This window comes from Hirundo rustica, chromosome 4 (assembly GCF_015227805.2).
Source record: "Hirundo rustica isolate bHirRus1 chromosome 4, bHirRus1.pri.v3, whole genome shotgun sequence".
Classification (NCBI taxonomy): Eukaryota; Metazoa; Chordata; class Aves; order Passeriformes; family Hirundinidae; genus Hirundo; species Hirundo rustica.
Genome location: NC_053453.1, coordinates 69,279,890 through 69,304,433, shown reverse-complemented (window position 1 = coordinate 69,304,433; position 24,544 = coordinate 69,279,890). Strand labels below are relative to the sequence as shown.

Sequence of the window (24,544 nt, the reverse complement as noted above, 5' to 3'; positions counted from 1 at the left end):
ACAGGATTTGCATTGAACATCGTCACTTCAGTTTGTTTTTTGATGTGCAATACAGACAAACTCGTTAGGTTTTCTGTTGTAAAGTTCAGAACTGATTCAAAGCCAGTTGAAGTAAATGCCTTTTCAACAGCTTTAGGCAACTCTGGATCAAATCAGAATTCAAAGAACTCGTTGCTGAGAACATGCCCTACCCGACTATACCTGGAGAAATGCCCTCAGAGGCTGTGGCATCTGGGAAAGGGGGAGGATCTCACCTGCTCCAGTTTCTCTCAAAGGGGTCCATATGAAAGAAATAAGTTTTAATATTTAATATTCAGGAGTTTGGGGCTCCAGTCTTAAAAGAGATGCTTAAGCCTGTGAAAAATCTCATTTTCAGTGAGGCACTGGCTTTATGTGGAGCCCTTGTTTTTCCACCCTGCAAACCTTCTGGAAAACCCTGCACTGGGATCCCTTTCCACAGCTCTGTGCCCTCTCCAGACAAGTCTGTTTGGCTGCCAATACTTCTCTCACCTCCACCGTCGTCATCTCTGAAGAACTCCTCGCTGTCGTTTGCTGAATGGGACTTTTTCATCTCAGCAATTCGATTTCGGGGCACTTTTCTCTTGAGGGATGGGGAGAAGAAGGACGGGCGGTTGTTACGTTCTGGGGTCGGTGGTGTGCTGAAAGAAGTAACCTGGAAGGGAAATACAAGAAATGTTGGAGAAAGTCTTGGTTTTCCCTTCATGTGCCACAAGGCAATCACATGTGCAAAAGTCCAAACGGTGACTGGTATCCAGCTGGAGAATTTAAACTGAACAATCATCTCGTCGAGGGGAAAATATTTTGATATATCACAACCCTCAAATGTAACATGAATAATGAAAAACTCCTCTCCTCAGATGATCACTTTTAACAAGGATTTACAGTTATAACGGCACAAAATTAGTAAATTTAAGCACCAAGAATGTCAATCTTATTTTTGCATGTTGAGATGCAGGAGACTTAATATGTGCTAAGAATGTACTGTATTGAACGCACTCAAAATGTGCATCTTCATCTCTCTGGCGTGCACAAGGCAGCAGTTTCCCGACTGGGAAGGCTGTGCCATGGGATTCCTGCGGAAGGTCAATGTTCCTGGGGAGCAGGGTCACAAATTCCTGAGCCCAGCACACTAAGGCAGAAGTGAAATCAATGTTCTCCTCTGTGTGTGTCATGTTTCAATACTGGAAGGAGAAAATGAAGCTGTGGTGCCTCTGAAGATTTGGTTAGTCCAAGTGATGACAAATACAGGGATGGAACTGTCTGTGGTGAAACTCAAGTTAGGGACAAAACTATGGAGACACCCTTCCTTCAGAGCAGTAGTTGCCATTGAGTAAACTACAATTAAAGCCAAGTACACCTCTTTTGGAGAGAATTGAAACATAGTGCCGATGGCTTTGATTGCAGTATTTTAATAGTTTCATTGCAAAGGGAAGAAAACAGGGATAAATACTTTGCTAACGTAACTTTTATTTTGTCCTTCCTTCTTGACACAGTCAATTTAACAATCCCATAACTCTCCCTGAGCTGGCACATGACACTGCTCATATCTGTCCAAAGAAATGCAGAGGGAGGTGACATGGAGTGATGGTGGCAGTCAAGCCATGTTGAGTGCAGAAGCACTCCATGCTGTCCCTCTATCCCTACTGTTAAAAAAAAAAGAAGGGCATTGTAACACCCAACTGATCCTCTTCCCAGCATACTTTATTTCTAATTTGTGCGTGTCTCTGTTTTTAATTTGGGAGTAATTTCATATCGTACTGTGGAGGGAACCAGAAACAGACATATCAGTATTAAAACCATTAGCAAAAAGCAGTGGCAACCCATTATCAAATCTAATTTGACATTTTCCAGCTGACACTGGAAGCCTTGGAGACAAAAGATCGGGTTGCCCCTCCAGGCCTGATTTCTTCAGGCTGTGTTTCTGTGGTAGAGAGCAACATCCAGGTAATGAGTTCTGTGCTGGTAGCCCGTGTTGCCTTTTACCAAGACAGAAAAAACCCCACACTGGGTGGAAAAAACTCCACACATGGAGACCTTTAGAAGCCATCCTGCAGATCTTTAAATGATACAGGTTAGCTGCACTACACAGAAAACCATGTTAGACTCCATAAGATACTGACCCAGCCCAGGTCTGTGCAGGTATTTTGAAGACATGTGGCCTAATCACCATCAAGCAGGTAAAATATCTTAATGGAAAATAAGGCTAGGATTGAATAAAGCCCAAATCAGCATCTGTGGTTTGATTCTATCGGCATTTTACTGCACTTGCATTAAAATTAAGCATATGTATGAACACAATGCTGGATCTGGATCTGTGATCTTTGCATCAGCATTACACAGGCTTTGTGTTGGCAGCATGCCTCAGTGGCAAAACCTAAAAGCACCACTCCCTGTGAGGTTTAGTAAGCAACCTATGTAATTCACAAATTCCACATTTCTAGGTAAGTCCCATTTCGCACAGAAGTGGAATCCACTTTTTTTATAGAAAACAGGCAGAATCCTCCGTTTCCCTGACATCAAGATTGCAGTTGTTTCAACAAAACACTCCTCCAGAAGCATGAATCATCCAGCCATCTCTGTGTTCAGTGTTTGCTCAGGGGGAAACTGTGTCACAGGATCCATCTCACGTACTGAGTACAGCCAAACTACACCCAGGCAAAGCTAAGTGCAGAACCTCGATGGGAGTTTTTTGGAACAAAGCATGTTCATGCTTCCCCTTAAGAGAGTATTTCTGTCTGCTACTTACTCTCTCATGCACTGGGGAGTCTGGATTGGAATCTTCTTCGGTCCCATACGGTGAAGTGTCACCAGTGGAAACTCTGCTCACTGCCATCTCTGCATGTCCTTTTCCCTGTGGTCCCTTCATTCGGACAAACTCCATGTTGTTGTATTTATAAAAGCCAAAAGACATTCTTTGAGCCATCTTAGCTGCAACACTCACCTGCAATGCATCGAGACAGGAGAGAAGAACATGTAATAACAGCTCTAAAACGTGAAAATAACATCCTCTGAAAGCAGTTTCTAAGAAGTCAGAACCATAATGATTGAGATAATGATTCCTAAGAAATATTTTAAGCCAAAATCTGAAGCGATCTCCAAAGAGAAAGTAATTTTGCAGAAACAAAAACAGGTTCTGAGAAGAACCAACTCCTTCAGCCATCCAAAAGGCAGAGTTAGCAGTGGCACACTGAGAAAACCAAAGGTTTTTATCCAGGCCCAGACGCTGTGGCACGTGAGAGCACAGGAAGGCACATGCACAACTCACTGCAGCCTGTGCTGGGGCACTCATTTGAACCCAAAAAGCAATAGACACACACAGGATGCCTCACACCAGCAAAGCACACCCCACAACTGGGCCACTACTACTTTGTGCCAAGTAATTTCTGACATTTTTATGTCCACACTGTCAAGGCCAAAATACAAGGAACCAGCCTCTTGCACAACTAACCTGCACTGCATGGCTCACCAAGACACCCTGAGAGTTTTAATCCCCTCAACAGGCACAGGGGCTCAATTTCCAGTGAGCACAACTGAACTGAAAATTGAACTGTGAACTGAAAAAAGGAACAGACCAATATGAAAACAGTCAAGGTTTTGCTAAGTGAAAATGATGCCTTAAGTTTTCAGCTTTTATCCATAAGTTTAAGTGATTTATTGCAATTTTCATCAGTTTATGCAAAGGCCAAGATGCTCATCAGCTTGTAGTATACTGAGAATTACAAAAACCTAGAATAATTTAGGTTAGAAACAACCTCTAAGATCATTAAGTCCAATCATTAACCAAACACTGACAAGCCCACCACTAAATCATGTCCTTAAGTGTCACATCTACATATCTGTTAAATATCTCAAGGGCTGAGAACTCCACCACTTCCCTGGGCAGCCTCTTCCAGTGCTTGACAGCTCTTCCAATAAAGGAATTTTTCCTAGTGTTCAATCTAAACCTTCCCTGAAACAACTGAAATCAAGTAATCTTCAGAAGTGATTGCTCCTGTTCTGTAAAAAGAATGGTGAAATTTCAAGTTTTGCCTCTGGCCATAATGAAATATTTGAAGAGTTAAGAATTTCACTTCATCTAACAAAATAACGTCAAGTAGCTGTGTGGTCAATCAAGACATTCCCAGGCTATGAGGTGACTTTACCACATCAATTATTATCTTTTCACCGCAGGGCTTTCTTTTTATGTTGTCTTCAGTGATTCGGCATTCCCACTTATTTTAATGACCCAGCTGCTGACAGCGTAAGGCCACAAGATAATGGTGGGAGAGAAACAACTTTGGTTTCATGTTCTCTCAGAAACCTGCTGGAAGAGTGTAATGACTCACATTTAAATCAGGGAGAAGGGAAATTATTCAGGAGCTCTTCTGACAAGGGCAGAAACAAAGAGAAATTCAAAGACACAGTAGCTATTGTGAGAATTTCTTCTGACTGTTTCTAAAAACCTCTCAGGATTGTCTTCGTAATAAAACATTTGAGAAGTTTATTGACTCTTGATTTCAGCACTGAATTTAAAGGTGAAAGTGCTGGTATTTCATATTTCTGTAGAAAGTTTAAAAAGCTTCTCTCAGCAGCAGTGTGACTACAGGGGTCTTTTGAAAACAGCCATGAGTGCAAAATATAATGAAGAAAAACACACTTCACCATAAGGTAGTTACCAGAGTTTAAAATCTCCCATGAAATCATACCTTCTCTGAATACAGAAATATCTATGACTTTTCAAGAAAATTAAGGGGCTCCAAGAATTGTTGTCCAGGTCCATTCCCGTGTCATGCTCTTGACTATGTATCCCTACCTTCCCTCCTTCTGGCAAACAGCAGAGGATTATATCCCAGTCTGAATACCCTCAGTTATTTGAGCCAAAAAACAGCTGCTTTCAGCTAACCTTCAAAGCCAAAAATCCCCCAGGCTAGGACAGCCCCAGCCACAAAGAGAATCTAGTCAGAGCACCACTGCTACAAAGGACATTGTCTTTCAGAAGCTCCTTACCCTGTTGTCATAGACCTTCTTGAGTGCTTCATAGCGGATGGACCCTTGGAAAATCACCCCCTGGAAGGTGTTGCTTTTATCACTGGCCACTAGCTCCACACAGACCATTTCTCCTTCTCCCACAGTCATGTCACTGAAAACCTGCCAAAGATGCAAGATGAAACACTTTGATGCAAAGTTAAGTCAAAATACATTTAGATTCCCATAGCTGTTCTTCTAAATCCAAAGAAGTTTCCATATAAATTGAAAGGGAGCAGAATGTTCCACCCCAGCCTTTCAAAAAAGCAGACTCCAGGCAGTGCACACTGCAAATCACTTGTTGAGATAAAATAAAGTAAGTTCTAGAAGAAGATAACACTCAACTGGCCAAGAACATCAGTTCAAAAGGTACAAGAAAACAGCTAATCAGGACATAAGACTAGAATAAGACAAAACGTCACTGCTGCAACAAGGAACTCACCTCCTCAAAACTGTCAATCATGAAGAATATATTGGGGTAGCTGATCTTTGACTCCTCTCCTTTACTGTCCATCGGGTGTTTGCTCGGAGATGCAAACACTTGCTGAGAAAGGTGCAAACAAAGATAGCGCTTCTCAGTGAAATGAGCTTGGGAACAGACACACCAAACAAGGCAAGTAATTACAAAACACCTCAGGCTGGCACTTACATTAGAGATGCTGGACACCCTGCGAGCACAGCTGAGCTGCTTTCTGACTAAAGTCACATTTGCAATAAAGGCACTTGAGCAATCCTTGGTTTTCACATGCAAGTAATCAAAACCTCATTGCTTCAGGGTAAATGTCACTGTGTGTACCTGACCTCTCACCATGCTACAGCACACCATCATACTTTTTCATCACCGCTTTCAGGTGCCTATAAGTTGCTGCAATGCACTGCAAAGTAAAATGCCACAGTGCGAGAAAGTTACCATGAAGCAGCTGACTCAACACCTTCACTTTAATTTGTTGTTCTTTACTCAGTACCACACTGAGATCAACCTCCCTCAGGGAGGACAGCCATGTCTGTCCTGGTGTGATTCATAATGTTATTTTATTCGGTATCTACCTGCACCCCAAAACTGTATCTTTACGGCCCTACAGCCACAGACCTTGTGTGTGTGGGGTGCTATGGCATTTTTGAAATTGATTTTTGAAATCAGTGCGGAGGCAGTTCCTGGGCTCTTGGCTGTGTACTATTCACTTTGCTGGCTACTTGCTCTTTGTTCAGGCAAAGACTTTCCTTCCCATTTTTCGTTCTCTCTTAATTTTGGGGTTGTTTTTTTGGGGGGAGGAGGGGGTTGGGGTTTGTTTCTTTTTTTTTTTTTTTCTTGTCTAGGGGAGACTACAGTTCACGATTTTGGGCTGCCTGAGGGCAAACTCTACAAACTCACTTGTAGCAGCCCTCGCTCCAGTCCAAGGCGTGCAAGGAAAAGTCTGGAACTACGGAGAGTCTTTCCCTCAGGGCAGCTTCGGGTTCACAACTGTAGCTACTTGTAGAAGCTGCATTTTGCAACTAAAAACTGTTTCAAAGTGAACTTTGCAAACAGCCAGGACAAAAAGCCAGCGAGCTGCTGCGGCCAGGCCACGCTGCGGCGGCGCTCCCAGGCCGCTCCTGTCCCCTCAGCCCCGGCGGCAGCAGCCCAGGAAGGGCAGGAGGGAGCGGCTGCAGCGGCGCAGACCCCACACAGGCCGGCGAGTTTCCCTCTGCCTCTAGAACGGCTCTGTGGGCTCCTGCCTTCCTGGCAGGGCTTGCCACCATCTTGTCACTTTGTTCCTGGCGACAGGGGGTCACCCGGGAGGCGCCATCTCGGAAGGGAAGAGCGTGACGCCATCTTGCCTTTGCCCCTCGGCCGCGCGGCTGCCTCCCGCGGGCGCCATTTTGGGAACAGCTGCTTGTGGCTTTTCGGGTCTCTCTTTGCTCCCAGGGGGTTTTTGAGTTAAAATTGTTCAGTGTTGGGGAGGATGAAGCCAGCAAGCCCTATGAATATGATTGCTTAGATTCTGAGAACGTGAAACCGATAAGTGAGATAGAATTGAAAGCAAGTTTTGATGTTTGAGATGTCCTAGCTACTGGCTGTCTGGCAAAACAGTTATGTGACCAGCTGAAGGTTGCCTACAGATAGGTCCAAAGGTCAAATGGAATGTTCTGTCTCACCCCCCAATGGTTCACCCCACACCTGTAACCCTCCCCTGAAGTATCAGGTATCTGTAACCCCATTGGCACAAGTCCTGCTCCAGCCCACCTTGAAGCGCCCTTATCAGGGGCCTGCGAGGGTGCGTTGGTCTCTTAGCTCTCTCTCTCTTTCCCCTCTTACCCCTCTCCCCCTTTGCCTGGCACCCTTCCCCGAGGATTTTCCTCTTGGAATTTCCTCTCCCTACATCTCCCTTCCCCCACTCCCTAGGCCTTGCCACGAGCTGCGCTTGGCAACTCTAAGCAAGGCCTCACATCCTTTACAATAAACCTCGTCTCCTAAAACCCAACTTCAGAGATCTCTCATCTACATTCATCGGCACTGTCCTGGAGTCTGCAGTGAAGCAATATCTACAGTTCAGTATCTAGCAGTTATTTAGTTTTTCCCCCTGAGTGCTGGTGCCTGTTTGATAATAAAATGTCATTTTTTTCACTTAAATCTACTCTTATTTCATCCATTATTGGGGAAAGGGATTGGTTGGAACCAAGGGGTGGTTACTTATTTCAGAGTAACCTTTAGACTGTCTCAAACTGTTGGAAATGATACCAAGTTTTAATTTTTTTTTTTTAATTTTTTTTTTTTTTTATATAGCTTTAGTCAGGTGTTTTGTTTGCCTCGGCCCCGGGAGGAAGGGAGTTGAAGTTTCTTTTCAGGGGACTGTTTCATCACTCAGGGCCTCATGAGCTCAACATGTCAACAGACTGGGAGTAGCTCAGAAGATACACAAAAGGTAACAACCATTAACGAACATCAACTCCAAACATCACCCCTGGAAGGACAAACCTGGTCTGGGAAAAGAGAGATAAGAGAATGAAGAATGAGAACCTAATTAACATCTAAGGCAAAGAGATTGATAACCAATAGGGAACCAAATACTAAGAGCTGTGTAATGTGTGACCAATGAACATTGAAGCAATGAATTTCTATGGGTTTTGACCATATAAGTATGTGAAAAATCCAGTAAAAATTGTGTGATGGATTGATTTTCTCTGCACAACTCAGGCAATGTGTGGGTGAAATGCTTTCTGTTGCACAACATGGCCAGAACAACATCCTGGCCAGAAAAAAATAATGCTTTGATTCTCTAACACTAAAAAGGTTTTTGAAGAGTTTTTGCTTTTCCCACAGTTTCGGTGACAAAACCAAAACAATGGCTCACAGGAGGACAAGCACTTGGTTTCTCATCCATACCCTGTGCTTCTGTTTCTTTCCCTATCACGATGCTTCCTCTTGCACATTTCTCCCTCCCAAGTGGTTCCTGAACTCCTTTAGGGTCCTTTGTTTAAATAGCTAAAAGCTTGTAGATTTTCTCATTCCAGAAAGATGAATGAGTAGTAAGGAGGGAGAAGGGATTCATACCAAGCAGCTCTCTTTGCTTCTGCATTTGTTTACAAACAAAGCCTTGAATTAAAGAAACCTGTTAAATCTTAGCCCACTGTGAACATGCTGAAAAAACCTAGGGATTTGACCAGGCTGGTAAGGTTGTGACATATTGTTGCTACAAACCATTCAACACAGAATATAATTAAGGATAGGATTTTAGATATTCATGAGAGGGTTGCTTTTCCTTGTTTAGACTTAATGCAGCCTTTATGCACATTGAATAGAATTAAAAAGAAAGATTGCTTCAAGACCAGAAACTTTATTAGAAAGCAATCAGACTCCTCAGAAATGCTACTTGCACCAGTGCCTGAAACAAGGACCTCTTCCAGGCACTCTCGTCCTCGCACCAGTCAATGAACAAAAAAACATGCTCCCAAATTCACCTCCAGTCAGGCACACCTGAGGAAAATACAGCTTGTGGAGATCTTATTGGCAAGCCAGCAGTTTCCAAAATAAAGTCAGCCTTTTTCATACTGGCTTCAGGCCTTAGGCAGTCACTTGTGTGAGCAGAGTAGATTTGTCATAGTTCTTGAGCAAGACAGCAAATCTTAGGCCATCAACATCTGGCTCACGTGGGCAGGAGAAGACATTTTTTTAAAGCAAGAACTATCAGAGGAGAAATGCAGGTCCAAACCAGCTGGATTTTCCTAATTTAAGACCAACAGCCTCAATAGTGGATGTGACAATGAAATGCCCAACTGCAAACATGCTTTCACAGCATATGGAATTGCCTTTGCTCTCTCTATAGATCAACATGATGATGCTGAAATGTTACTGGTATGTACTGGTAAGCTTAATGTGGGAAAGGGAAGACAACAATTTATAAACAGTTCCACAGTAGGATCCTCTAGAAAAGAGGAACAAAAAACTTCCTCCTCATTCTAAATACTGCTCACACGCAGTACGGGCATATCCCTCATCTTCTCCTTCTTAGTTTTCAAATCTGCAAATAATACTTACAGATTTTTCTCAGAAACATTTGCAGAAGTTAACTTGGGGTGAAATTTGGACTAGCCAAAAGAGAAAAAAGCAATGAGAAATAACAGGCTTAAATCAGCAGTGTAATGTGGCATCTCAACAGCACCTAAAGAAAAAATTTTGTGCTTAATCAATGTAAATCATAGAGACAATAATCAGCATTGCTAGTTCTGTTTGTAGGCAAAGCAAAAATTATTTTAAAGTGGTTAAACATAATTAAAAACTACAGAGCATTGGTTAATTTAAGTAAAGCCGGGCAAGCAGCTGCATGAACTAAGAAACAGCCATTTAAATGCAACAGGAGCCTTTCAAAGGAAGAATTTCTGCTAACTAGCAGAAGCTGTTGAAAGATCGACATTGCAAATTGAAATTGAGTGGGGAAGCCTCGGATTTCTTGTTCCTATCGCCTTTGTGCTTATTATTCAGTCTCTTCCACTATGCTAAACCCTGGATTAACTGCACACAAAAGAGAAAAGCCAACGGTGTGGACATGAAAGGAATGAGCAGTTTAAGAGATTAAGAATCTTGTAAAATAATAAAAATATAAATTCATAATCAGTACATTGTCTGCCATTTAGCAACTCTACATTAAAAATTTACCCTGAAGGCTCCTCATAATCCAGATCTCATACAATTTCAGGTTTAGTCTCGGACTGGGGAACAGCTGGACATCATATTCCTTCCTCCCTCTGGCACCTTCCCTCTCTCCCCTAATCCAGCAGGCAAAGATACACACCCTGAAGCATGCAGGGGTCTTCACAATTCTTTCAGAGGGGCTATAAAGGACATTTAGATCTCACATTTAAATAACTGGCAAGAAACATCATTATACAAAGACTTGAGATGCTTCAAGAGGATGAATCCATCAGAACACAGCCTGAGAATCGCTGCAGCAATTTTGGAGCAGTTTTTAGGATTAGGTAATACTGGATACCAACCTCTGATCCAAAGCACTAAAAAGGGAAGCTCACCTGAGATTTCTTTTTGTGAATATGAATATCTCCTCCATCGGAGCGTGTACACACAGCACAGGTCACCACATAATCCAGCTGGAACAGGGCACCAGAGAAATGAACATTTAGAGTTGGGAAAACAAAACATTCATGTGCATTAAGCAGAACATATTCTATCTAATTTTTTTTTAGCTGTCTAAAAAGTAAGGTATTTTGGTGCTGCCATTTTCTTTACCTTCTTTACTATCCTGAACTGCCTACAATTTTTAATGTTTGATCATTAACTCGGTGACACTGAATTCTCTTCTACAGCTGCTTGTTGAGGTGTTAACCAATGGGTAAGGAAATTCCTGCCAATGTTTTTTAACACAAGTTTAATTTCAGCTGGGGAAATAAGCAGCACACACATAACCGTCCCCCACATCCCCCATAGCACACTTTAGGATAGAAATGGAAAAGATTTCCTCCCTTTGAACAGGAAAAAAAAGACACTAATGAACACCAGTGACATGTTAGAGAGGTCAGAAAACACTAGCACAGCCTTCCTAATAACCTGAAAAAAATTATAAAGAGCAAGTGCAATATCTATGGACAGCAATACCCAGCTGTAATAACATCTCTGAATTCTGACTGTGGTAAATGTATCCTGGTTTTATTGAGCATCAAATAAAGGCAAAACCTGCTCTCTGCAGAGAAATTCTAGGAAGAGACTTCTGGGAGGAAGGAGGGAGAATGAAAACCATTTACTTTCCAGGACATGTGCCTGAGCCAACAGTTTCCCACTCTGAGATCATAACGAGCAAAACTTTTAAGGGATCTCAAATGATTACAGTAATATTCAGCTTTCCTAAGCACCAATGTAACACACACAATAGCCAAACAACCTATGAGTCAATTAAAGAAGTAATTAGCTCCGGCTTCATGTTCCTACCACCAAATGTTTTATTAAAGTTCTATTGTCAAGAGCAGTAACCCCTCAGCATAATTTATGACACTGCATTTACACTCTTCTCTCTCAGCTGCACCAGTACAGTAGACTCTAATGGAAATGCTGCTTTTCTAAGTCCCATTCATTCTCGAAAACCATTAAACTGGATGAAGCCTTCCTTTTGTAAAACTTTGTTACAGAGCATAAAACTCAGCCTCGCTTCACTGCAGTTAAAGTTTCTTGTAGAAAGCTATTAGGACTCTGTTGAAAAATACTAAACAACTCAGTTTATGTTCATTTAGATTCTGAAAGGCAAAACTGAATAGTGAAAGTTAGATAAGTATCACTGTTACCTTCTGCAGGATGAGGTTCAAGTAGACACTCTCTTCCCAGTCAATGTCAGGGTCTCCCAGGCCAGGAAGCTTCTTAGAATCTCTTCGGTAAACTTCAACTTCAACCTGCTAAAAAAATACCACACCTCTTTGAAAACTATTACTTAGAGCTACCTATTTCCAAACATAAAAGTGGTATCAGAAGCTGCACATCACGTAGCATCCTAGTTTTCTGTCAGGGTCAGATTTTGCTGACGATGCAAGGCTTTGAGTGCAAATGAACTAGGGAAACATGGGATGTATAAGCAAACAAGGAAGAAAGGCAGGAAAACCTCTCTGTGCAGGAGAATCTCAGTTTTGGACAGGAGTTATTTTTTGTAACAGGTATGTTTCAGCAAAAATGAAATTAATAAAATCAGGGATTCACACACATACATACTTCTCTTAACACAACCCCTTGGAATCAAGCATGTCACTACACTAATGCTCAACACAATCCAGCCCAGAGCTATAGCTTATTTTCCATTGGCATGAGAGTATCTGGGAAGACAAAGTCCAAAAATTAAATCACTTGGGAGAGAGCTACAAAGATCATCCAGTCCAACTCTTGTACAGGACCATACCCAAGAATCACATCATGTGTCCCTTGGGGATGTGTGCTCCACAGAGGATACTTTGGAAACCCCTTTGTACTGGGCTTACATGGCCAGGTTTTGGTAGCAAGGGAGCTACAGAGGTGACTCCTGTGAGCAGCTGCCAGAAGCTTCCCCTGTTTGCAGCAGAGCCAATGCCAGGCAGCTCCAGGATGGCCAAGGCTGAGCCTGTCCATGAGAGCGGCAGCACCTCAGGAATAACAGGTTTAGAAAGGGGAGGTAGATGCCTGAGAGAGGCTGGAAAATCCACAATGGAGCAGGTTCCTGGCAGTATCTGAGAGAGAGGAGCCCAGGCTGGAGCAGGTTTGCTGGCAGGATTCGTGACCCTGTGGGGAACCAAAACTGGAACAGCCTGTGCCTGGAGGACGGACCCTGTGGAATGGATCCACACTGGAGCAGACCCTGAAGGACTCTCCCATGGGAGGCATCCCACCCTAAATCAGGGAAAGAGTGTGATGAGCCCACGTACTAAGGACAAAAACGTGGAGGCAATGCGTGAGGAACTTACCAGAACCTCCAGTCTCCATGACCCTGTGCTGCCGGAGGGGTGAAGAGGTAGAAAAAACCAGGAAAGAAGGCCAGGAAGAAGGGAGGGGTGGGGAGAAGGTGTTTTTAAGATTTAGTTTTATTTTTCATTGCCAATAAATTCAATTCCCTAAGTTAAGTCTGTTTCGCCTGTGACAGTAACCAGTGAGGAATCTCTCCCTGCCCTTATCCTGACCCACCAGCCTTTAGCTGTATTTTCTCTGCCCTGCCCAGTGATGGAGCAGAGCCAGTGGGCACCTGCCAGCATCAACATCCTGCAAATTCTTCTAAAGGATTCACTCTGGAACTACTGATTAGACACAACTACATGTAAGATTTTCAGCTGTACTAAAAACCAAGCAAATGAAAACCCACAAATAATCTCAGAACACGGGAACAACTCTACCCATCCTGACAAACAGAAGCAGTTGAGACAAATATAAAATGATGAAGCAGTACACTGAGGTGAATGTAGTTTGACACTTCCAATACAAACTACAATAAAAAAAAAAAAAAGCTAGAATAGCAAAGCATAGTGATGATCAGAGAAACAGTAAAATCTCAGGATTGCCACTATTATCAGATACCATGAAAGCTGAACATGCTGGTCTTAACCATTAATTTTTAAACTTAAAAATATATATTTTTTAAAAAGTATAGAGACATCATTCTTCTTTTGGTTTGTTTTTATTTCTTCCAGCGTTCCCATCCGTGATTTTTTATTAGCAGTGTAATTACACAAACTAATGACAGTCACTGCAAAAAACTAAAGATATGGGCAGATGAGGAAAACAATCTAATTTAGTTTAATCTCCAAATAAAGGAGCCTAAAAGCACAGAAACATGACATGAACAAAATTCCAGAAATATCCTGTGATATTTCTGAAATAATAGCCATCCTGTCTCTGAAGAAAAGAAGCAGTGAGGAAAGAGGGTGAAGGCAGGGTAAAACTCCAGCTCTAAGTAACCCCAGGGAAAGCAAAACCACGTGCACAGCAGACACTGTTGCAGTGTCTCCTGCCTCTGTATCCACGGAGCTTTTATTTTAAGCCAAGTAGTAGTTAATCACCTCCTAACCCTGAAGTTTAAACCTCTCTCTGCAGAAGTCAGCCACTAATTCTTTCTCCTGGTGAAATTCATCCACACATGAACAACTTCTCCCCAGCAATTACAGTGCCAGTGCTCAACAGCTCTTTCATGGAATGCCTTGCAAGTCTATCACAGATACTGACAGGAAAAGGGCTTTCATTAACCATTTTTTTCCCTGTGCACAACCTGTGGGTCAGGACAGAGTGGATCTCCGTGAATCACAGCTCTCCATGGACTAGAGAACATGCTGGATTTCAGACAGCTGAGTCCTCCCAGGAAAACAAATCTGTCCCAGCCTGGCATCCAGGAGACACTGGGTCTCTTCCAGGTCTGCTGCTGACTCACTTGGCCACTTTGTGCTTGTTTACCTGGCTCTAGATCAGATGTGCCCTCCTGCAAGCATGTGAAGTTATTAATAGAAACAACTATGTAAGTACTAATTATTTATTCCCAGTGAAATCCAAAAGCCAAGCTAGATATTTGCTGATTCAAGTCAGCTTCTGGAGCTGAAATCCATAATGTCACCTTTGGATCAAGTTTTCACAGGGTTCCTGAGCTACAGCTGTACAGGAGAAGGACTTCAGCCAGGCTGACCTCCTGCATGCCATGGACATTTTACCATGTTACTTCCTCACAAACCCCAAAGGTTGAATGGCCTTTGACTAGACAGTACCTGGGAAAATCCCTTGCTTTGAAAACTCATACCAATGATTAATCATCCTCTTGGCTCCAAGTGCGCAGCTTCATTCAATTCAGCTGCTTTCCTTTTGCCAGCCTCTGGATCTTGTCATGCCAATTTATATATATATATATATATGAAGAATATCTTGAATACTCAGTTTTGTTTGTTTGTTTTGATTTTTTTTTTTTTTTGTCATGTGTTAGTCTTTGCTAATCTTTTACATAAACCAGAAGAAATACTTTTAGGAGACCTCTGAGCCTCTCATTAGGCACCACCTCAGAACCTGTGCTCCTTTGTCACCCTCTTGGTGTTACATAATGCACATCTTAAGTTAGCCACTTTCAGATAGCTGGAACATTTTCATCATAAAACACGGAAAAATCAATTTAAGACTCCAGTCCAGGTTTAAACTCTTTGCGATGGGGTACAAACAGTATTTTGTTGGCAGTAAGAAGCCAGACAAAAAACCTCAGATTTTGGTTTTCTTCTAAATAGAAGTCTAATGGTCTGTTTATAAGTAGAACAATTTTCCAGGTTTTTTTTCAGACCACATTCACTAAAAAGGAGCAAAAGGGAGAGGGTTGAAAATGAAAAGGGAGAGGAAAAAGACACAGGGAACAAAATTCAAGACTTTTTCCACAAACACAAGTACAACAAGAAAATACTTCCACTATCCCCAGAGCCAGCTGCAATACAGACACCAAAATTTGATTTCTAGGATCTTACAATGACAGGTTTGCTTCAAAACACCAGGAAAAAAATGACAAAAGTAAAAAGCTTTTTTCAAATGGATCCATCTGCTATGAAATCAGGATGATGCCCCAGCATCTGCTCAGGTTTGAAAAGTCTCATCACAGAGCATGTCCAGCTCTCTTGACTTCAACATTAGAAGCATCTTTCTCACATTTATCCAGGTACTTCCTTTTACCTCTCTTTTCTGGAGCAGAAAGGTGTCATTTCAAAATGATGTCTTGAATTCAAACCAAATTAAATGCTTCTTCTAAATTCATCGACCAAAGGAACAAAAGACTTTTTCTTCCATGCTTCAGACCCACCCCCAAGCAGCCCTAGATTCTTCTGCTCTTTTCTTGTGCATTAACCATCAGCCACTTGTTTTACTTCCTTGCACTTCAAAAATCTCTCTTCCTACTAAATACTTTAAATGGTATAACCTCGGTAGACATTACCTGAGCTTACTGGTATTACCACTGCAGAGCACAATCTCCATTTCCAGACAACACTTCTCTTGGATAGCCAATATTTGTAGCTCCACAGACACTTATTTAAGCACCTCATCACACAGCTGGGATTTCTTTGTGCCATCCTTTCTCCTCACTCCAGCAACTCAACTTACAGCAGCAGGAAAACAGATCCCTTTGATACCAGGACCTATGGATTACCACAGCATGAGCCTGGGAATGAAAGATGTCTTAAAAGAAAAAAATCCTAAAAAATATGCCAAGTACAACAAAGAAGTACACTTCAAGTTACATTTCAAGTAACCTGAACCGCTTTACACAGCACCAGAGGTACTACTGTAGTAAGGGAGTTTATGGATGTGAAAGAGAGAATTTGTGACTAAAGAAGCTTTTTATTAAAATCGCCCGGTTAGACAGCAAGAACAAACTTTGGGACATAAGTAGTCATATTTGGCTCCTTCTGCAACAAAACTTAATCTATTTTTTCCCCAATGTACACAAAGACATCAACTCTCAACCCAAACCTCAGCTCCCCAGTACCCTTATAATGCAGTATCTCCAATGGAGTCTCAAAACTCATGGATTTCTGCAGCATCACCGAGACTATCACTGATAGAATGTGCTTTGGAGATGCTTCAAGCTATAATAAGTTACTGGAATGCTTAGAGGAGTCCTAAAAAAGGGTGTGATAACCTCAGATAGCAGTGTACCTCCGTTGGAATGCAAATGATAAAGGACCTTCAGTTTCTTTACTTTCACCATAGCTCCTGAACACTTCAAACCCAAGTAGGCTTGCTCCTAATGAAGTAAACTAAAAGAATAAAATACATATATATACCCTCATAACTTTAAAAGTATTATTTTAGATAAAGATGTGGAGACTTTAAGGTTCGACTCAGCCTCACAAATGTTCTAAGCTAATTTAGTACACTAGTAATGGGGAAAGGATGGATTATATTGATTTCTCCAATTAAAAAAAAATAAATTGAAAAAAATTAGTAAGCCATGATACCCTGATTTAATGCAGAGCACTCTTCCTAGGTTGAACATTTCATGGTGTTTTTACCAGCAGATGCCCAGTTTGAGATTAGCAGAAGGTAGATTCAGTGTGAGCCAAAGCTGCCCAGCTTTGGATGGGTTTGTGTGCAGTGATTCCTGCTCATCTGGCTCTGCAGGAGAAGGTGCAGGTAATTCACTAAAAAAAGGAAACACTGCACATAAAAGTGCCTGAAACCAGAAGCAATGCAGGTCTGTGTGCCAAACACTGCAATCTTTGCAATGTCTCTCTCTAGCTGTTAGCACTTCCTCCAGCTTCAGCAAGGTTGGTTACACAGACAGTGACCTACCAAAAGTCACCAAAACACATCCAAACCTTCCCTGCAGCACCAAGCTCTTTTGGCAAAACACCCCACCTCCAGATATGGAGACACCAGTCACTCCTGGCTTCCTTCTCTATACACATCAACAGCATGATTCCACTCAGGAAAAAAAAAAAATACTATTTCATGAGTTGCCTGGACCCTTTGCCACTGGAAAAGGGCATTTTCTCAGACCAAACAACCCCCACAAACAGCATGGGGGTTGTTGGTCTAATATCCCAGGAGCTGTGCTTCCTGTGTTTTAACAAGCTGGGGAGCCCCAGACGTGCAGAGCCACTTTCAGTGCCCAGCAGTGCTGGAGAACAGATACTCAACAGGACACAAGCTGGGCTGGCCAGTTGGCCATGAAAACCCATCTGCTCATGCATCTGCTCGCCAGTGACATCCCTGTCTCTGCTAAATGGGAAGGAAATCAAAGGAGCCTGCTGTTTTCTGGAGCATGCAGAGAAGCCTAAATGTCCTAAATGAAAAAGAAAGATTCTTTCAGATGTTATATGGAGAAGCTTTCTTAGAATTATGGCTACTGAAATTTCCACTGGTGCTAACAGCAGAGGACAGTGTAAAGAACACCCTCCAAGACAAAATTTCTATTCCCTTTTTCTGGATATTATCAATTATTGCGAAGTTGCACCTGATCCTTCCAAAACACACTCTGGAGCCCACATAAAGGTAGCATAATGCCCAGTAACCATGGCAACTCCACACCCACCATAGCTATAAAGCTGAAGGAAAGCCCACTGCATTAAAGGAACTGCAAACTGTGCAAGAAGCAAAGTTCAGCTACAGACAAACCACCCATTTCGAAAAAATCGCTTCTGTGTCCATTACTTGAATTCTGTGCCCACAACCCCTATGTACAACCAAGTGATCACAAACCTTGGGAAGTTTTCCTTGTGCTAGTGTCTCGTTTAAGAGAAAAGTCTAGGAGAAGAACACTCTGGAATGAGTGTTTCCTCTAACAAAAAAGGGGTTCCAACAATCCCTTTCTGCCAAGGAGAGATTAACATTAGTGGATGAAAGTGAAAAAACCCAACTGTTTGTTGACAAACAGTGTCAACACAGCACGGGAAAAATGCTGAATAAATGTTAGATACTGAACTGGCAAACCTTGCCCCCCACCAGAACAAAAAAACCACAACAGCCACAGCATGGTGGGGAGGAAGAAGAAAGTGCCATTGGCTTTTGTCTCAGGGAGGGAAAAAGAACCAAAGGGTGCACACAGCAGCTGGGGCAAAACCAAATGGGAACCTGGTGAATGTCTGATGTTGGTCTCCTCTTCACAGCAGATGAAGCTGCTGGATTTAGGGTCCTTTTGATAGGGAAATGTCTTTACAAACTACCTGATGGGTGAAGGTATGGGTGTTACCATCTTTGAAATGGGTTTAATGCCTCTGTTAACTTCAAGCAGCAGGTTTGTTGCAGAACCCAGACAGTCTGATTCCTGAAACAGGCAAGTGGGTCTGCACAAGCCTGAACTTCTGAACGTTGGGGTAAAATGCCAGGTTCAAGGGGGGATATGGGGTAGGTGGTTTGGGAAGGCTGTACCTTCCTAGGACCTCAGCCAACGGGGAAGGAAAGAGGGCAACATGCAGCTGGGAATTCAGGATGAAAGGAGGCTGCATCCTCCAAAACCTCGTGAGAGAAAACCCCACGGGGATGTGCTCCGGTGGACTCTCTCCCTTTATTCAAATAAAGTTGCAGGACTGCTCTGTCTCCTCTGTCAACACTGGCTTTCAGAGCATGATTTCCCATACCCTTTCTTTTGCTGGCTTGGCTGTTCTGAGATCAGGGGCTGAGATGGAGCAGCCCCTCAGCTTCCTGCCCATCCCCTGGCTGATTCATCTCCTGAGATTCTCTGATCTCGGACTAAAACCAAACCAAACAGTTCAGAAAAAAAAACAAAGGTCTCTGAAGGATTACTGTCGCAGTCTCCAAGGCCAGGGATAAGGAAAAAAAAACCTTCTTGCCTAAGCTAATAAAAACCCAAGCTAGCTAAGGAACAAAGTAACGCTGCCACCTGGGAGTGAGGCTTTGAAAAAAGCCCATGCAAGAGCCCCAAGGATCCCCTGTCCCCACCATAAAGCTACAGCACCCATTTCTGGGCACAGAGCAGACAATCAGGGAACAGAAAACCACCCCAGAGCAACTAGCCAAAGGCTCTTAGGGAGAAAGCCTCACACAGTTGTGAAGGAGAGCAAAGCTGAGCTTTCTTCCTGGAACAAAACTCTGGGTAAGATACGCTAAAATTTTGATCTTCCACCACTTTATTATCTCACCCTGGTACCTTCTAGGTACTGATGGGACGCAGCCTGGGGCTCTCAGAAGGAGCTGCACACACACACTGGATCCCTTACTGACTCCACCAAACAACTGCAGTTGCAGTCTCAGCTTGAAACAACAAAGTCAACTCACGTGTAGCCTTTACTCCTCTTGATATTCAGTCCTGCAAAGCTATTCCTACAATTCACATGGGTTTTAGCGCTGCTGTAATTCCTCTAATTCCTTACAACCTAATCTTTTCTCCAGTCATTTATGGATCTGGTTGCAGGCAGTGACTTAATGACCTTAGACTGCCCTGGAGTTAACAATTTAGTTTACCTTAGAATGAGAACTGCTCTGATTTGTCAAGTCCAGCCCCTGGAATTTAGGGTTAATTACACTGCTCGTTATCCTAACTTTTAGAGAAGGTGAGGTATCACTGCAAACATCTCCCAGCTTTGATTTCTTGGTGACCTCTCCTCCCACCCAAGTGTCCTTTTGGGGGAAGAGCAGACACTGGTCTACGAGTAGCTCTGAACTGAATGGTGAAGTTCAAAAGTCAGATTCCACTTAGCTCTTAATGAGAACAAGAGTAAAAGGCATGGAGGGCAAGGCAGCTAGAAACAGCAGCTCCCTCCATCTTCAAAGACAGAAAATTCTCCTATAACCTTTGCCCTTCATCACTCTAGAAAAAAACCTGCTCACCCTCCTCATCTGAGGGCACAACACCAACCACCTTTTTTAGATCCTGTAACTGCCTTGAGATTGCGTTTTCTCACTGAATTCTCGCTTTCTTCTTATTGTTACGGAAGTTTATATCTCAATATTAAATAAATCACCTTAAAGTTAATTACAGCTCTTACAAAAGTATTCTTCTTTTCAAGAAGCAAAAGACATTCCTTCTGATTGGCAAGTCACAACCACAGAAAACAAAGGATTTAACAAGCCTACACATCTGCTTTCAGTATTTGCACGTTGTATATGAAAAAGATTCTGAAGTGATAAGAATAAGCAAATTACAAAACTGAGAGACGCTAACAGGACTCACAGAATCAAAAGTTGACTTCAACCAACCATAACTGAAATTACTAAAGGGAAAAGGACCTCAAAAATCTAGTTCTAAGGAGACACTTTTAGCTTTTCCAGGATGCAAGCCCAGCCTAGCAGTGCTCTTCTGTCCCTCCACTCCCCAGTGACTCAGACAGATATGATGCATTTCTGATACTGAATTATTCAGCACAATTCATCAGATAGGAAAACTGGGTCTGGGCTTCTTCCCTTCCCAATGAAGTTGCTCTCTGTAGCAGAGAACAGAGCATTGTTCTTGGCTGCCACGTTTCAGTGCCATTCATATTAAAATCACATCTGATTCTGGCTTTCTTGTCACCCTATGTTACTGCTTCAGAAGAGTTCTTCAGCGACTGGAAGCAATGTACACCAATTCATTAAAAATGCCCCTGCAGCCCACATCCCTTCCTGAGTCTGGAATGTTGCAACTGTGATACTGTGAAAGTATTTCAGCTGTATACTTGCTTTGTCTCAGACTGGAATTTACTCTGGAAATGGGGCAGAAGATGAGAGCATTACCACTCTGACTGGTGTATGCCTGCCACGTGTGACACAAGCATAGTGCAGGTCACAGACAGCCTGGATCATTCTGTTGGAAAAGATGTTTCTGTCACACTCATCATGGAGTTTTCTTCCCCTGGCTTTTTTTCCAAGCATTTTGCTACAGTACACAGAAGAAATGGAGATGGCTTTGATGACCTTAAAAGTCTTTTCCAGCCTGGATGATTTTATAAGTGCATCAAGAATAGAGGCTCTCAGGTAGCTATGCTCCTCTATGCTCACACATTTAGACAATCAAAGTAGCACGAGAAGGCACAGGGATTTCTGGTAAGGGGAACTACAAAAGAAAGGCCTTTAGACTGAAGATGTTGAGCTCCTTACAAAAAAATCAGAGTATCAACCTGAGGACATCAGGGTTCCTTTTTCATATTTCAAAATGAAAGCACCAGGGCTGAATTCTGCGGGAGCCAATGTTCCTGCTTACTGCAACACCTCTACAAGTTCAGCACAATGGAAGAGCTGAGGCACAAGAGCCAAGTATCAACTTGGATGTGTTGGAATCATTGTTTGTTCCCACATACTACCCATGAACAAGGAGAAAACTTTTTCAGCAAAAAATGCAATTTTTGGCCATTTGTTTCTCTTCAGCATTTGGGTGGTGGCACAGGACTGCCACGAAGTATAGAGTTCTTCTGGAGGCATCCTGTTTGCTTCCTGTGCTGAGAAAAACCCCAACACTGGAACAGAGCCAGCAATGAAACATCCTTGAAACTTGTATTTTTATTAGATGCTGAGTTGAGGTTGATGAATCCTCCAAGCAGCCAGACGGTGACAGTGAATTACAGATTCAGTCAGGAAAATCTTGTGATCTTCTGTGCCAGTCATGTGCTTGAAGGAATTCAGGTTTGGAAACTGACTGGTCACACCACAAGCAGTATTTGTTGAGTCACAGGTCCAGATGCACACAAACATGAGAACCATGGCTCTGTTCAGTTCCGTTTCTGAAGCTGCAGTCACAACATCAGTAGCTTAAGCTTTTTGGAAACTTAATCCTAATGACTGTCCTGTCCATTTGGCAGCAACTCTGCTCCTCCACATTCATAGGATGCTGAAGAAAATAGGAACTACTCCAATATTCAGGCAAGCTCAGGACATATGCCCAGGGTATCTTACATATATCTTTTTTAATGCTTTGCCCTATAGATATGGCACCTTTTCAGGTGACAAGGCATGACGAAAAGCAGAACACAACTTGATGAAGTTTTATCTTTGTTTCCCAGTTGTGTAACACTCTATACTTGCACCTTCTGGATTCCCAGGAGAAAGTAAAGCTGCTCTCTACAGAAAGATCAGAGATACTCAATCTTGACCTGACAGCATTTTAAAATCATAATCCCAAGTCCAACCATGTTAACCTTTCAAACCTGCGATGTCCAAGACCCTCTGGAAGTGAGGATGGGGGCTTACATCTTCCAGTAGGTCACATCAGCTGGCATGAGAGGCAGCAGCAAAGCGGTTTTTGAGTCTTGACTTAATAAAGAGTGACAGGTCAAAGGGATTTCACTTTACAGAACCCTGCTAAATTCCTTAACCTCGGGAAAAGCTACACAGTGCCTTGGTCTGCAAAGAACACAACACAGGGGGTCTGTGGTTTTGCTTAAAGACACCAAGAGAAGACGTATCTTCAAAACTCGGCAAGAAAAACTGCAAGAGCGTTACTGTGATGTGCCAAGGAAAGACAGAATTAAAAGTACTTCTCTGGGATCCAAGTCTGTGTAGTGGATACAGCCCAGAATTCAATATGGCAGTTCTGCCCTGGCATTCACATATTAGGAGCTTAATTGCTGTTTCACCCATCTATGCCCAGTTTAGAAACTGGTGGGAAGGAAAAGAAAAGCAAATGGAAAGTCACTTAGACCAGGCAGAGTGCAAAGCAGATAATATAAAAGGCTTTTTAAAATAAAATTCATGATGGTACAGAAGTTTACCACCAGCATCTACTGGACATACCAAATGGTACAATTTGCTGCTTCAAGCTGTCGTGGCTAAGCTGCATCCAAAGCCCTTCTCGTTCAGTCTTAAAACTGAGCAGAACATCTCATCTCAATCCTATCAGGTTTTTTCTGCTTACCCTCTGTTACACTTCAATTTAAAATCAAATGTTATTGCCAACACTCTTCAGCTCCAGTAAGCACAGAAAAACCCAAACCCACAAGCACACAGGACAGGCACCAAAGCCTGGGAACCACTGGATCCATTGACACTTGTTTCATACATACCATCACACCAGGGCATGGAAATGACACAAACAAACACCACCATGGTCAGCATTCAAACAAACAAACAAACAGCCTGTCCCCACCCAACCCCTTCTGTCCTTGTCATCAGTATGATGGTTGCTATCCTCAAAGCTGCACAGATCTCATTTTCACGAACATAAACTAACGTTCCGAGCTGACACGGGACAACGAGTCACCTCTGCCAGCACTCTTCAGCCAAAACCTGCAGCAGCCAGCGAAGCACAGAGCACATATGTAGTGGTGTTTGTGGAAGAACTTCAATGAAATTGCTTCACTACGAAGAATACAAAGTCATGCTCAATGCAGTCCATGAAGGAATCATCACCAGACCATTCAGCTCAGCCTGTCATAAAGCAGGAGCCAGCAGCACAGCTCCACTTCTAGTCCTAAATGTCCCCAAAACGACTCTGAATTCTCCCCTTCATTTGCCTTTTCAGTCTACTCCTGGAAATCTAAATGAGAGCACAGTTTGGTGGGATGCACTTCTTTCCATCTTCTACAGATACCAGCCTCCATCTCCCTCCCCTTTAACAGTATGGCTTTGGCATTTTGGCATCATTATTCAAGAAAGAATGTCCAAAACTACAAAGTAAATTGAAAACCCCTGTAGTCATAATTCAAAGCGTAGGAGTAGTTGTTTGGTGTCTCACTGCACTGGACAGATTCAAAAATCAGATAAAATAGTTGGAACTACAAAGCAGTCAAGTGAAATCACACAGGAGGGCAGTTGAACAAGTACCAACGAATCACCAACCATGAAGTTTCACAAAGCAATTGAAATACTTCAAAGTCACAGGAAAGGTTCAATTCTCAGAAGCCATGCAATATACAGCCGGCCACGGGAGAGTTACAAAATGCTGCTTTTGCTTTAAGGCCCATTCCCCGTCCCAGCTGTTACCACACATGATTAACTGATGCTGATTTTGTAGCAACCACCACTTACGCAACCTGCTCACAAATAAAAATTATTTATGGTGCTTTTAGAAAGCTTAAATAATGCTCTGAGAGCAAATGCAAGGGTTTATGTCACTGCTGCCTATCCACAAGAGGCGCAAGCACTTCAAGCTAATGAATCAGCTCAACAGAGTGATCAGGGGTCTGTGAATGGATTTGAGCA

At 42.7% G+C, this 24,544-nt stretch overlaps 1 protein-coding gene across 2 annotated transcripts in view; it reads right to left on the bottom strand.

Moving 5' to 3' along the window:
- Positions 1-24,544, bottom strand: part of KIAA0930 (KIAA0930 ortholog) — a 53,100-nt gene that overhangs the window by 8,453 nt on the left and 20,103 nt on the right. Inside the window, exons 3-8 of one of the 2 annotated variants that reach the window (XM_040062419.2) lie at positions 11,794-11,901; positions 10,531-10,608; positions 5,468-5,569; positions 5,008-5,148; positions 2,768-2,962; positions 511-673 (exon numbers count right to left, since the gene is read on the bottom strand). In XM_040062419.2, the coding sequence (XP_039918353.1) occupies positions 511-673; positions 2,768-2,962; positions 5,008-5,148; positions 5,468-5,569; positions 10,531-10,608; positions 11,794-11,901 (787 nt within the window). The remainder of the gene's footprint in view (positions 1-510; positions 674-2,767; positions 2,963-5,007; positions 5,149-5,467; positions 5,570-10,530; positions 10,609-11,793; positions 11,902-24,544) is intronic. The other variant, XM_040062420.2, reaches the window with a different exon arrangement.